The sequence below is a fragment of the Salvelinus namaycush genome, chromosome 42 (genome assembly GCF_016432855.1).
Source record: "Salvelinus namaycush isolate Seneca chromosome 42, SaNama_1.0, whole genome shotgun sequence".
NCBI classification, from domain to species: Eukaryota; Metazoa; Chordata; class Actinopteri; order Salmoniformes; family Salmonidae; genus Salvelinus; species Salvelinus namaycush.
This window is the reverse complement of record NC_052348.1, coordinates 3,907,119-3,919,832: the sequence shown is the minus strand read 5'-3', so window position 1 is coordinate 3,919,832 and position 12,714 is coordinate 3,907,119. Positions and strand designations below refer to the sequence as shown.

Below are 12,714 nucleotides of genomic sequence, written 5' to 3'. Positions count from 1 at the left end.
TGAGAATGTGCTATCAGACAGGTGAGAGAAGGACACTAGGAAGTGTGCAAGATCCATGAGAATGTGCCATCAGACAGGTGAGAGAAGGACACTAGGAAGTGTGCAAGATCCATGAGAATGTGCCATCAGACAGGTGAGAGAAGGACACTAGGAAGTGTGCAAGATCCATGAGAATGTGCCATCAGACAGGTGAGAGAAGGACACTAGGAAGTGTGCAAGATCCATGAGAATGTGCCATCAGACAGGTGAGAGAAGGACACTAGGAAGTGTGCAAGATCCATGAGAATGTGCCTTCAGACAGGTGAGAGAAGGACACTAGCTAGGAAGTGTGCAAGATCCATGAGAATGTGCCATCAGACAGGTGAGAGAAGGCCACTAGGAAGTGTGCAAGATCCATGAGAATGTGCTATCAGACAGGTGAGAGAAGGACACTAGGAAGTGTGCAAGATCCATGAGAATGTGCTATCAGACAGGTGAGAGAAGGACACTAGGAAGTGTGCAAGATCCATGAGAATGTGCTATCAGACAGGTGAGAGAAGGACATTAGGAAGTGTGCAAGATCCATGAGAATGTGCTATCAGACAGGTGAGAGAAGAACACTAGGAAGTGTGCAAGATCCATGAGAATGTGCCATCAGACAGGTGAGAGAAGGACACTAGGAAGTGTGCAAGATCCATGAGAATGTGCCATCAGACAGGTGAGAGAAGGACACTAGGAAGTGTGCAAGATCCATGAGAATGTGCCTTCAGACAGGTGAGAGAAGGACACTAGGAAGTGTGCAAGATCCATGAGAATGTGCCATCAGACAGGTGAGAGAAGGCCACTAGGAAGTGTGCAAGATCCATGAGAATGTGCTATCAGACAGGTGAGAGAAGGACACTAGGAAGTGTGCAAGATCCATGAGAATGTGCCATCAGACAGGTGAGAGAAGGACACTAGGAAGTGTGCAAGATCCATGAGAATGTGCCATCAGACAGGTGAGAGAAGGACACTAGGAAGTGTGCAAGATCCATGAGAATGTGCCATCAGACAGGTGAGAGAAGGACACTAGGAAGTGTGCAAGATCCATGAGAATGTGCCATCAGACAGGTGAGAGAAGGACACTAGGAAGTGTGCAAGATCCATGAGAATGTGCTATCAGACAGGTGAGAGAAGGACACTAGGAAGTGTGCAAGATCCATGAGAATGTGCTATCAGACAGGTGAGAGGACCCTACAGAGTGTACAGAGTGCTTTCAAAACAACTTAGATATGCGACCACTAAGATATGGTTATTTTCACGTTTTCATAAATTCATAGAATGTTTGGAAATGACGTAGAGTAAATTATTTGCGAAAGCTCTATAGCAATATAGAGTGGGAAAGCGGCCGTGCGTTTGGACAATTAATAGGCACTGCAGTGAATAAAACAGAATACAAATATCGGTCTTGTCCAGGTCCGGAGTCTACACAGACCTTTGCGCCACAGCCAATCAGAGCTGCAGTAGGCCTATATACAAATAAGCCACACGGGCCTGCCATCATTCACTTTGAACTGGACTGTGTGTTTACAGGCAGTAGGGCCTGCCATCATTCACTTTGAACTGGACTGTGTGTTTACAGGCAGAATCAACAGCATGACTTTAGATCACTAGAACACACTCGCCAAAAGTCACAAAATACACCGGAATGGATTTCTGCAAATATGTAAATACCACAGTAGTGCTCTTACATTTGGGAACTTTACAGTCCTATTGATCAAACAACCATGACAAGGTAGGCTCTCTCGCCCTCAGTTATGCACATCAATAACAACAAGATCAACAACTAATTCTAGCCAGAGTGAGATGAGCTCAAATCTAACGAGGGAACATTAGATAAACCCTCTCAAACTTTTTCAGTTAGTTGGCCGTCAAAATTGCACTGATAAACGATGGGGAATAGTAGCCTGCTCGTTCTTCTGCAGCTTGCCTGCCAATGCATGATTGTCCCAACCCACATTTTGACAACTGAATGGGAACTTGCCTGCCTGCCCGCCCATTTGATCGATGCCAAATACATTTAATGGGCAACTAAAAGCAGTGTCAAACTCAATCAGTGCACGGGCCATATTTAAAAAACACAACAAATATGTGGGCCAGACATAGCCTATTTGTTTTTACAAAAAGAACGTGCAACTGCGACCTAAACTGGCCATATTGTTTTATTCGAAAAAATATGGCCCTTTATAATGTCCATTTATGTACAAATGATAATGTATATCGAATTTTAAGATATTAACACAGACGAGATAAATAATATTTGTCCAGCATTTGCTGCTACACTTGCACATGCGCATAGTATGCTGCGACCCTAATCAAAAGGTATTTAATAACTCCAAATAACAAAAACGTAGCTATAGGTTGTTGAACACTTAAAACATGTTGAAAGCATCAATACTGTATGGTGCACTCCAAATGTATTGTAGTTGAGTAGCCAGCCTAGGCTACTGTTCGAAAGCCTAGGCTACTGTTCGAATGTTGCTGTAATAGGCCTACGAGTTTCTCCTTTGCATGGTGTTTGTTGCATGTTTTGTTTGTTGTTGGTTATTCATTCTCAAGCTTTAAAACTGAGCGCTGTAAACCGATCACATGACAGCAGCGCAGGTGGAAGTTGAATTCACCTATGCAAGCAGCATCAGGCTGTACTTTCATGAAGTAGATGAGACAACTTGTGTGTCCAATTCCGCCCGCGGGCCTTGTGTTTGACACATGTGCGTTAGCTTATTAGCCAGGTTATGACTGACTTGTGATCATTGCCCTGGCTAGTTTGATTGTACTGTCATTCCCAGCCTTAGTTACAGTCATCTGTTTTTTTTTTGTGTCTCAAAATATTGAGCCATTGAAACTTATAACAGTGCATCCCGAATTGGTGGAAGCAGCAAACAATGTACCAGCTGTGATATACAAAGGCCAGCTGTGATATACAACCTGATAGCAATATGTTTGGGACTACCAAGAAATGTATTGGTGAATTACATTAGTCATGCATTGACCTGCATCCACCTATTCTGGCAATAATGCCTTACTGTACGTCATGGAATTTTGAGTCAAATAGAACCTATTACCTAATAACCTAATAAATAACCTAATAACGTCTGGTTATTGGTTTTGAGTCATAGACTAGGAATTTGATATATTTTGCTGCCATTGGGATTGTCTGTTTGTTTCATATCTGCAAAGTAGTTATAAACGCTGTCACTTCAACCTACCTTTGTAACATCTGCTCGCACTGCACTGGCACATCTACCTGTTCCTCATCCTCTTGCTTGTCCTCCACCTCCCTGTCCTCTGTTTCTCTTGTGAAAGTTTTTAAACCACCCTTTGCCTTGATGACAGCTTTGCACACTCTTGGCAAGAAATTCCACAAATTAACTTTTAACAAGGCACACCTGTTAATTGAAATGCATTCCAGGTGACTACCTTATGAAGCTGGTTGAGAGAATGCCAAGCGTGTGCAAAGCTGTCATCAAGGCAAAGGGTGGGTACTTTGAAGAATCTCAAATCTCAAATATATTTTATTTATTTATTTATTTCACCTTTATTTTTGATTTGATTAACACTATTTTGGTTACAACATGATTCCATATGTGTTATTTCGTAGTTTTGATGTCTTCACTATTATTCTACAATGTAGAAAAAAGTAAAAATAAAGAAAAACCCTTGAATGAGTAGGTGCACCCAGTGGTGGAAAAAGTACCCAATTGTGATACTTGAGTAAAAGTAAAGATACCTTCATAACAAATTACTCAAGTAAAAGTGAAAGTCACCCAGTAAATACTAGTTGAGTAAAAGTCTAAAAGTATTTGGTTTTAAATCTACTTAAGTTTCAAAAGTAAATGTAATTGCTAAAATATAAAGCATCAAAAGTAAAAGTGAAATTATGAATAATTTCTAATTCCATATATTAAATAAACAAGACGGCACCATTTTCTTGTTTTTTAAATTTACGGATAGCCAGGGGCACACTCCAACCCTCATACATAATTTACAAACTAAGCATTTGTGTTTAGTGAGTCCGCCAGATCAGAGGCAATAGGGATGAGCAGGCATGTTCTCTTGATAAGTGTGTAAATTGGACCATTTTTCTTCTTCTTCTAAGCATTCAAAATGTAACGAGTACTGTACTGTTGGGTGTCAGGGAAAATGTATGGAGTAAAAAGTACATTATTTTCTTTAGTAATGTAGTGAAGTAAAAGTAAAAGTTGTCAAAAATATAAATAGTAAAGTAAAGTATAGATAACACAAAAAACAACTTAATTAGTACTTTAAAGTATTTTTACTTAAGTACTTTACACAACTGTCTGTACCCCACACATACAATTATCTGTAAGGTCCCTGAGTCGAGGCTCAGTCGAGGAGTGAATTTCAAACACAGATTCAACCACAAATACCAGGGAGATTTTCCAATTCCTCACAAAGAAGGACACCTATTGTTAGACTGAATATTCCTTTGAGCAAGTTATTAATTACACTTTGGATGGTGTATCAATACTCCCAGTCACTACAAATATACATGCGTCCTTTTTAACTCAGCTGCTGGAGAGGAAGGAAACCGCTCAGGGATTTCACCATGAGGCCAATAGTGACATTAAAGCAGTTACATAGTTTAATGGCTGTGATAGGAGAAAACTGAGGATGGATCAACAACATTGTAGTTACTCCACATACTAACCTAATTGACAAAGTGAAAAGAAGGAAGCCTGTACAGAATACAAATATTCCAAAACTTGCATCCTTTTTGTAACAAGGCAAAGCAAATAAATGTTTGTCCTGAATACAAAGTGTTATTCTTAGGGCAAATCCAATACAACACATTACTGAGTACCACTCTCCATATTTTCAAGCATAGTGGTGGCTGCATCATGTTATGGGTACGCTTGTAATTGTTAAGGACTGGGGGGGGTTTCAGGATAAAAAATAAATGGAATGGAGCTAAACAAAGCCAAAATCTTAGAGGAAAACCTGGTTCTGCTTTCCACCAGACACTGGGAGATGAATTCACCTTTCAGCAGGACAATAACTTAAAACACAAGGCTGCAGTTGCTTTCCAAGAAAACAATGAATGTTCCTGAGTGGCCAAGTTATCGTTTTGGCTTAACTCTATTTGAAAATCTATGGCAATGATAAACAACCAATTTGGTAGAGCTTGAAGAATTTTGAAAAGAATAACGGGCAGATGTTGCACAATCCAGGTGTGGAAAGCTCTTAGAGACTTACCCAGAAAGACTCACAGCTGTAATCGCTGCCAAAGGTGCTTCCACAATGTATTGACTCAGGGGTGTGAATACTTATATAAATAAGATATTTTTTATGTAAATTTCAATACATTGTATTTTAAACATGTTTTCATTTTGTCATTATGGGGTATTGTGTGTAGTGAGAATTTTAGTTTTTTGTTATCCATTTTGAATTGAGACTGTAACACAACAAAATGTGGAGTAAGTCAAGGGGTATGAATACTTTTCTTTTTTGCACAATTGTACTGATTAGCTTGCTAACTAAGGTTAGCAGGTGCAGTCAATTACAGATACTTAAAGGAGAGAAAGCTAGCTCTTGTGGAAATACTAGGCTCCCCAGCGTACACTGTAACAATTCTGACGGTTCTCTTTTTGGAGATAAATCTAGAAAACCGTGGGAGATATACCTTAAAGACCCAATTTAGTCAAAAATGTGATTTCCTATGTTATATGTATTAAACACAATAATAATACTGTGAAATTGTGAAAATTATGATAATGCCCTATAGTCTAAGAGCGGTTTGAAAACGGCCTGTTTTGGTGGGATGGAGTTTTGGCCTGCCTGGCGATATGGCTAAGAAACTATTTTTGTTTCTCTTTGACCATTTTAATTGAAAACAATCATAATAATGTATTTGACTGTTATGCAGAAATGATTTGATTTTGAGATTAAAATGTCTGCATTGGACCTCCTAGCTATTGGTGCTACTAGCTAGCTAGCTAGTTATATACGGCTGCCAGGTAAACTGGCACAGATAAGTTTAAAGGGCTCGAGCTATTGATACATTTGTTGCAATTTTCGTAGACGAGCCAGACCCTACCTTTAGTGAGCCAGACCAGTGATGCAGAGGCATGTTGAGCTCACACTTTTCCGAATGAGAATTCAAAAAGAAATAATAAAAATAATTTTAAAAATAATAAATATAATAAACAAAATAATACATGTAAATAATGTACTATTTAAATCTCTCAGCCAAACATCAGAATTCATTGAGAAAAGTTCATAAATATCTTCTGCTCAGTTACAAACAGTTTAGATTTTAAATTATTGATTTTGAATCCAAGTCACTTCCTGAATTGACTGATTTGAAAATGGAATTGACACAAATTATGGTTTGGCTTTGAAACCAATCTCACTCCAGAACAGGGACCCAGACTTTTGGGGGCCCTAAGGGATCATTTGCCCCCCCCCCTCTGCAATTCTACACATTTTAGGGGCGGAGAGAACTCAAGGTCAAGAATGTCAAAGCCATGGTTCTCATTGTCATTTGGGTGGGCATTCTAGTTTTTCTGTTTCTTTGTTGGGCGGGTATGGTTCCCAATCAGAGGCAGCTGTCTATCGTTGTCTCTGATTGGGGATCATACTTAGGCAGCCTTTTTTCCACCTTTAGTTTGTGGGACCTTGTTTTTGGTTAGTTGCTGTGTTAGCGCTACAAAACTTTACGTGTCATTTATTCTTTCTTGTTTTTGGTGTTCATTTAATAAATGTATGATGTACGCCTACCACGCTGCACCTTGGTCCAATCCATCTCTAAACGAACGTGACACTCATAGTTAAAACTTGGCACCTTATGATCTCTGAATTCCTGAGTTTGGTTTAGACCTTCGTCAAGAACATGAACGTTTTAGAGTTGATACTTTTTGGGGTTATTCCATTGGTTCAATTGCGCAGGGCAAACTAAATCAAGAGCATCTCAAGTAACTGAATGTATTTGAACCAGGTCTGATTTGTTCCTTCTCCCCACTTAATTAACTTCATTAACAATAATTATTTGTAACCGATAATCTGCTACATAAAAGTTTATCATCAGCATAATCATCATCATCTTCATCCACTGCCCTCCCTCCCTCCGTCCGTCCGTCCGTCCGTCCGTCATCATCATCATCTCCCCTCCTCTCCTCTCACCCCAGTTTGACAGCAACGGGGACGGGCGCATCACCTTGGAGGAGCTGAAGGACAGCATGAAGGCCCTGCTGGGCGAGAAGCTGAAGAAGGGCGAGCTGGAGGAGATCCTCCAGGACATCGACCTCAACAAGGACGGCGGAATAGACTTTGATGGTGAGGGGGATTTGGGAAGGTGGATAGGGGGGGGGGGGGGGGGTAGAGGAGAGAGGGAGGGGGTAAGAGGGACGGAGAGGATAAGTGTCAAGAGAGGGGAGAGGATAAGGGAGGAGACGAGAAAGGATAGGAGAGGGAGGGGACAGAAAAAAAGTAGGTCCTAGGAGAGAGGAGGGGAGAGGAAGAGAGTGCAGAGATGAGGACAGTGGAGGTAAGGTGTGTGGATAACCCAATCCAATCTTATCAGTAGTGCATTAAGGAAATCATTACAGTGCACATATTGTGGACGTCGGGTATGGTTGCTCATGGTCACGTGATGAGGTAGCCCCGCCTACGAACTTGAAAAGCAGTGTCTGCCCTTAGACCAAATGGGAATTTCCTCTTGGTCTAATGGTCTAAAACAGGGTTCCCCAACTGGTTGCACGCGTTTCCCGAATTTGGCACATGGTTGATTTTATTTGGCCCAGTGTTTTCTGAGCCTCAAAAATAGATCATGGTTTTTTTTGTTGTTATTTGTGGTTGGACATAAAATACTTTAAAAAACTAGGAAATTAGCTCTAAGTGATTTTAATTTCGGAAATCGCATAATAGAGAGATGTATGTGATCATATATAAACGTAAGCAAAGTTTAAAATTATTATGTTTTAGTCAAATATTATATCTACACTGCTCAAAAAAATAAAGGGAACACTTAAACAACACAATGTAACTCCAAGTCAATCACACTTCTGTGAAATCAAACTGTCCACTGTGCTTTCACTCTAGTGGTAGCATGAGACCCTACAACCCACACAAGTGGCTCAGATAGTGCAGCTCATCCAGGATGGCACATCAATGCGAGCTGTGGCAAGAAGGTTTGCTGTGTCTGTCAGCGTAGTGTCCAGAGCATGGAGGCGCAACCAGGAGAAAGGCCAGTACATAAGGAGACATGGAGAAGGCCGTAGGAGGGCAACAACCCAGCAGCAGGACCGCTACCTCCGCCTTTGTGCAAGGAGGAGCACTGCCAGAGCCCTGAAAAATGACCTCCAGCAGGCCACAAATGTGCATGTGTCTGCTCAAACGGTCAGAAACAGACTCCATGAGGGTGGTATGAGGGCCCGACGTCCACAGGTGGGGGTTGTGCTTACAGCCCAACACCGTGCAGGACGTTTGGCATTTGCCAGAGAACACCAAGATTGGCAGATTCGCCACTGGCGCCGTGTGCTCTTCACAGATGAAAGCAGGTTCACACTGAGCACGTGACAGAGTCTGGAGACGCCGTGGAGAACGTTCTGCTGCCTGCAACATCCTCCAGCATGACCGGTTTGGCGGTGGGTCAGTCATGGTGTGGGGTGGCATTTCTTTGGGGGGCCGCACAGCCCTCCATGTGCTCGCCAGAGGTAGCCTGACTGCCATTAGGTACCGAGATGAGATCCTCAGACCCCTTGTGAGACCATATGCTGGTGCGGTTGGCCCTGGGTTCCTCCTAATGCAAGACAATGCTAGACCTCATGTGGCTGGAGTGTGTCAGCACATCCTGCAAGAGGAAGGCATTGATGCTATGGACTGGCCCGCCCGTTCCCCAGACATGAATCCAATTGAGCACATCTGGGACATCATGTCTCGCTCCATCCACCAACTGTGTTGCACCACAGACTGTCCAGGAGTTGGCAGATGCTTTAGTCCAGGTCTGGGAGGAGATCCCTCAGGAGACCATCCGCCACCTCATCAGGAGCATGCCCAGGCGTTGTAGGGAGGTCATACAGGCACGTGGAGGCCACACACACTACTGAGCCTCATTTTGACTTGTTTTAAGGACATTACATTAAAGTTGGATCAGCCTGTAGTGTGGTTTTCCACTTTAATTTTGAGTGTGACTCCAAATCCAGACCTCCATGGGTTGATAAATTTGATTTCCATTGATAATTTTTGTGTGATTTTGTTGTCAGCACATTCAACTATGTAAAGAAAAAAGTATTTAATAAGAATATTTCATTCATTCAGATCTAGGATGTGTTATTTTAGTGTTCCCTTTATTTTTTTGAGCAGTGTATTTGGGTTTCTTGCGGCCAATTTGGAGTCTACAAATTATTTGTAGGCTCCCTGACCATCCATTCAAGAAAAAAATCAGCTTGCGGATGAATCTAGGTGATGATCCCTGGTCTAAAATGTTGGTTGCTCCTGTGGGAGATCCGGGTTCATATCCTGCGTGTTACATTGGCGCCCAACGTGGGGGCGGTCTCTTGTGGGGAAGGAGGTGTGAATGTAGCGAGCATGGTTGCTAATGGTCACATGATGAGGTAGCCCTGCCTGCGGGGGAATCTTATTTTGGTCTCAGACGGTTACTCCCGTGGGAGACCCGGATCCATGCATGCAGTCACACATGGCACAAACACCTTTGGACTGCGCAAGGACTGTATGCATGCAAATGGATACACACACTTAACTCTCAGTTATGCCACACTTCACACGCTTTCAAACCAGCACACACACACACTCACACGTCTCAATAACTATAAAACAAGACCTATCCCATGTCCCTCAGTAATCCCCCCACAAACGCATGCTTGTGTTTGTCCTAGCCAATCAAACAAAGGCCCAATCAATAATAATAATTGGAAACATGTGGATGGGAGTCTCTGTAAGCAGGGGATCAATAAGGAGGTGGCCCACGCATTATCAACAATTAGCCCTCTTGGGGTGATAGAACTAGCCTATTCCCTCTTACTGAGCCCTTCAGCCATCTCGTCAATCACTTGTTGAAGTTGCACACCTATAGCTCTAGAAGACCAGCCATTGTCTGAGATCCAAATGCCACCCTATTCCATACATAGTGCACTACTTTAGGGAATAGGGTGCCATATGGGACACAGTCATAGAAGTCATTCAACAGTCATGTCCTTAAAGAAGCATAATGGAAAATGTAACCAGAATTGACTGAGGGACTGAAATGATGGGATGGATGGGTCCTGCCTATGGTTGTTTAATGGCTACTACTGGCTGGAGCCATGGTGTGATTGACAGGTGGATAGATGGATGTTTGATTGTCAGGTGGGAGGCATGCTGAGGGTGCAGGTGACACGATGAGATCGGTTATGCTTGGTTAACCGATTGGTTCGGAGAACTTTACAGACAGGGAAACAGAGATGTAGGAGAGGGATGATGGGATGCAACCTGGTCTCAGAGCATTTCGTATGATTCTGTATGTAAATCCGAGACACTCCATTTAGTATATGTTACATTTCGTATGGTATGCATTAATTTGTGGATATCCATCACCCATTTTGTATGATATTATCAGGTTTCAGGTATGACCCTAATGCAGACAGTGTCGAAGAAACAAAAGTGTATTTCTAGTACAGGGGCAGGCAAACGACAGGTCAAAGGCAGGCAGAGGTCAGTAATCCAGAGAGGCTGCAAAAGGTCCAGAACAGCAGGCAGTCTCAGGGTCAGGGCAGGCAGGGGTCAATAATCCAGTGAGGTGGGGCAAGGTATGGAACTACAGGCAGGCTCGGGGTCAGGGTAGGTAGAACGGTCAAACCGGGACGGACTAGAAAACAGGAGCAAGAACAGACAGGAACAGGGGAACAAACGCTGGTAGGTTTCACGAAACAAAATGAATTGGCAACGGACAAACAGAGAACACAGGTATACATACACAGGGGATAATGGGGAAGATGGACGACTCCTGGAGGGGGATGGAAACAAGCACAAAGACAGGTGAAACAGATCAGGGTGTAACAGATATGTTGTGAATTACAATTCGTATTACATGTTACGAATTTGCAAAACATATGATATATTACGAATTCTAGTAGGTGGCTAATGTTAGCTAGCTCGCTAATGCTAGCTAGGCGTTAGGGTTAAGGTTAGGGTTCAGTTTAGGAGTTAGGTTAAAGGGTTAGGCGAAGGGTTAGCTAAAAGGGTTAAGGTTAGGGGAAGGGTTAGCTTACATGCTAAGTAGTTGCAAAGTAGCTAAAAAGTAGTAAGTAGTTGAAGATTTGCTAAAATGCTAAAGTTGTCTGTGATGAGATTTGAACTAGCAAACTTTGGGTTGCTAGACATTCATGTTATACACCTACCCATCCACCTTAAGTAACAATCTTTCTTATGTAACCATACAAAAACGTAACATATCATACTAAATGGAGTGAGTTGGATTTACGAACAGAATTATACGAAATGTTCTGAGACCAGGTTGTGGGATGAATTCCAATTCAACCCCTATATTCTCAATATCAACCCTATGTACACGTACAGTATTTATCGGAGGGGGGGGGGGGGTCAGGTGGGTTTAAGCAATATTCCATGTGATTGGTTGGGTGTAGATTACAGTATATTGCTTCATACCTGTCCAATTCTTCCAGATGGCCTCCCGGGTGGCGCAGTGGTCTAGGGCACTGCATCGCAGTGCTAGCTGCGTCACCAGAGTCTCTGGGTTCGCGCCCAGGCTGGGCTGGGTTCGCGCCCAGGCTGTCGCCGGCCGCAACCGGGAGGTCTGTGGGGCGACGCACAATTGGCATAGCGTCGTCCGGGTTAGGGAGGGTTTGGCCCGTAGGGATATCCTTGTCTCAGTATGTAAAAAAATGTAATTAAAAAAATGTATGCACTCTACTGTAAGTCGCTCTGGATAAGAGCGTCTGCTAAATGACTAAAATGTAAATGTAATATACTTGTGCCTGGGGCCATTGGCAGGTAGGGGTATGGGCTTGGGGTTGATTTGGAAACGCGAATTGGACACAAATTCACTGGTTACACTTTATTTTACAGCCCCACTATGTACCGCGTTTTAACTGAGGTCGTTACACCTACTGAATTCTTTGGATTACTATAAAGTACACACATTTTGTTTTTGTAAATACATGGTCCATAAAGCACAAACACTACTGTAAAAATGACTGTCATATAGAACTGTAAAATCAAGGGTCCCCCTCAAAACTAAAATGGTCCCATCCTCACCCCCCCCCGCAGACAGAATGGAATTGACTTTGTCATTATTATCACGCCGTGACTTCTAATGGCATCCAATGCATTTTAATGAGGGCAGATGTAACATGGGGTTTGTGTCTTATGTTGTCCCCTGCAATATCCAGAGCCCCCTGGTTCTAATCAATGTATCTGGTGCGGTGTCTGTCTCCGTCTCCCCCTGCAGAGTTTGTCATGATGCTGTCCTCGCGGTAGCAAGCCTCAGCCACCAAGCAAACAAACTAACAAGATGCACTGGATGAGGTCTGGATCACCGAACAAGTGGCATCATTCTTGTGTCAATTTCCTGTAGCGTTGTGCATGATTTTGCATATTCATCAGATTTTACATCTGAATGGTTTTGCGGTGTGTAGACTTCGATTGTAAGATATCAATTTAGGTCAAATTGTTGCCTTTTTTTTTTTTTTTTTCTTTTTTTTTTACAATAAAACTGAT

General features: G+C 42.6%; 1 protein-coding gene across 3 annotated transcripts in view; it reads left to right on the top strand.

Moving 5' to 3' along the window:
• Nucleotides 1-12,666, top strand: part of LOC120035065 (calcium-binding protein 2-like) — a 30,032-nt gene extending 17,366 nt beyond the window's left edge. For all 3 annotated transcript variants that reach the window (XM_038981827.1, XM_038981825.1, XM_038981826.1), the window contains exons 7-8: nt 7,167-7,314; nt 12,446-12,666. In XM_038981827.1, the coding sequence (XP_038837755.1) occupies nt 7,167-7,314; nt 12,446-12,474 (177 nt within the window). In that variant the 3' untranslated portion in view covers nt 12,475-12,666. The remainder of the gene's footprint in view (nt 1-7,166; nt 7,315-12,445) is intronic.
• The last annotated feature ends 48 nt before the right edge of the window (nt 12,667-12,714 follow it).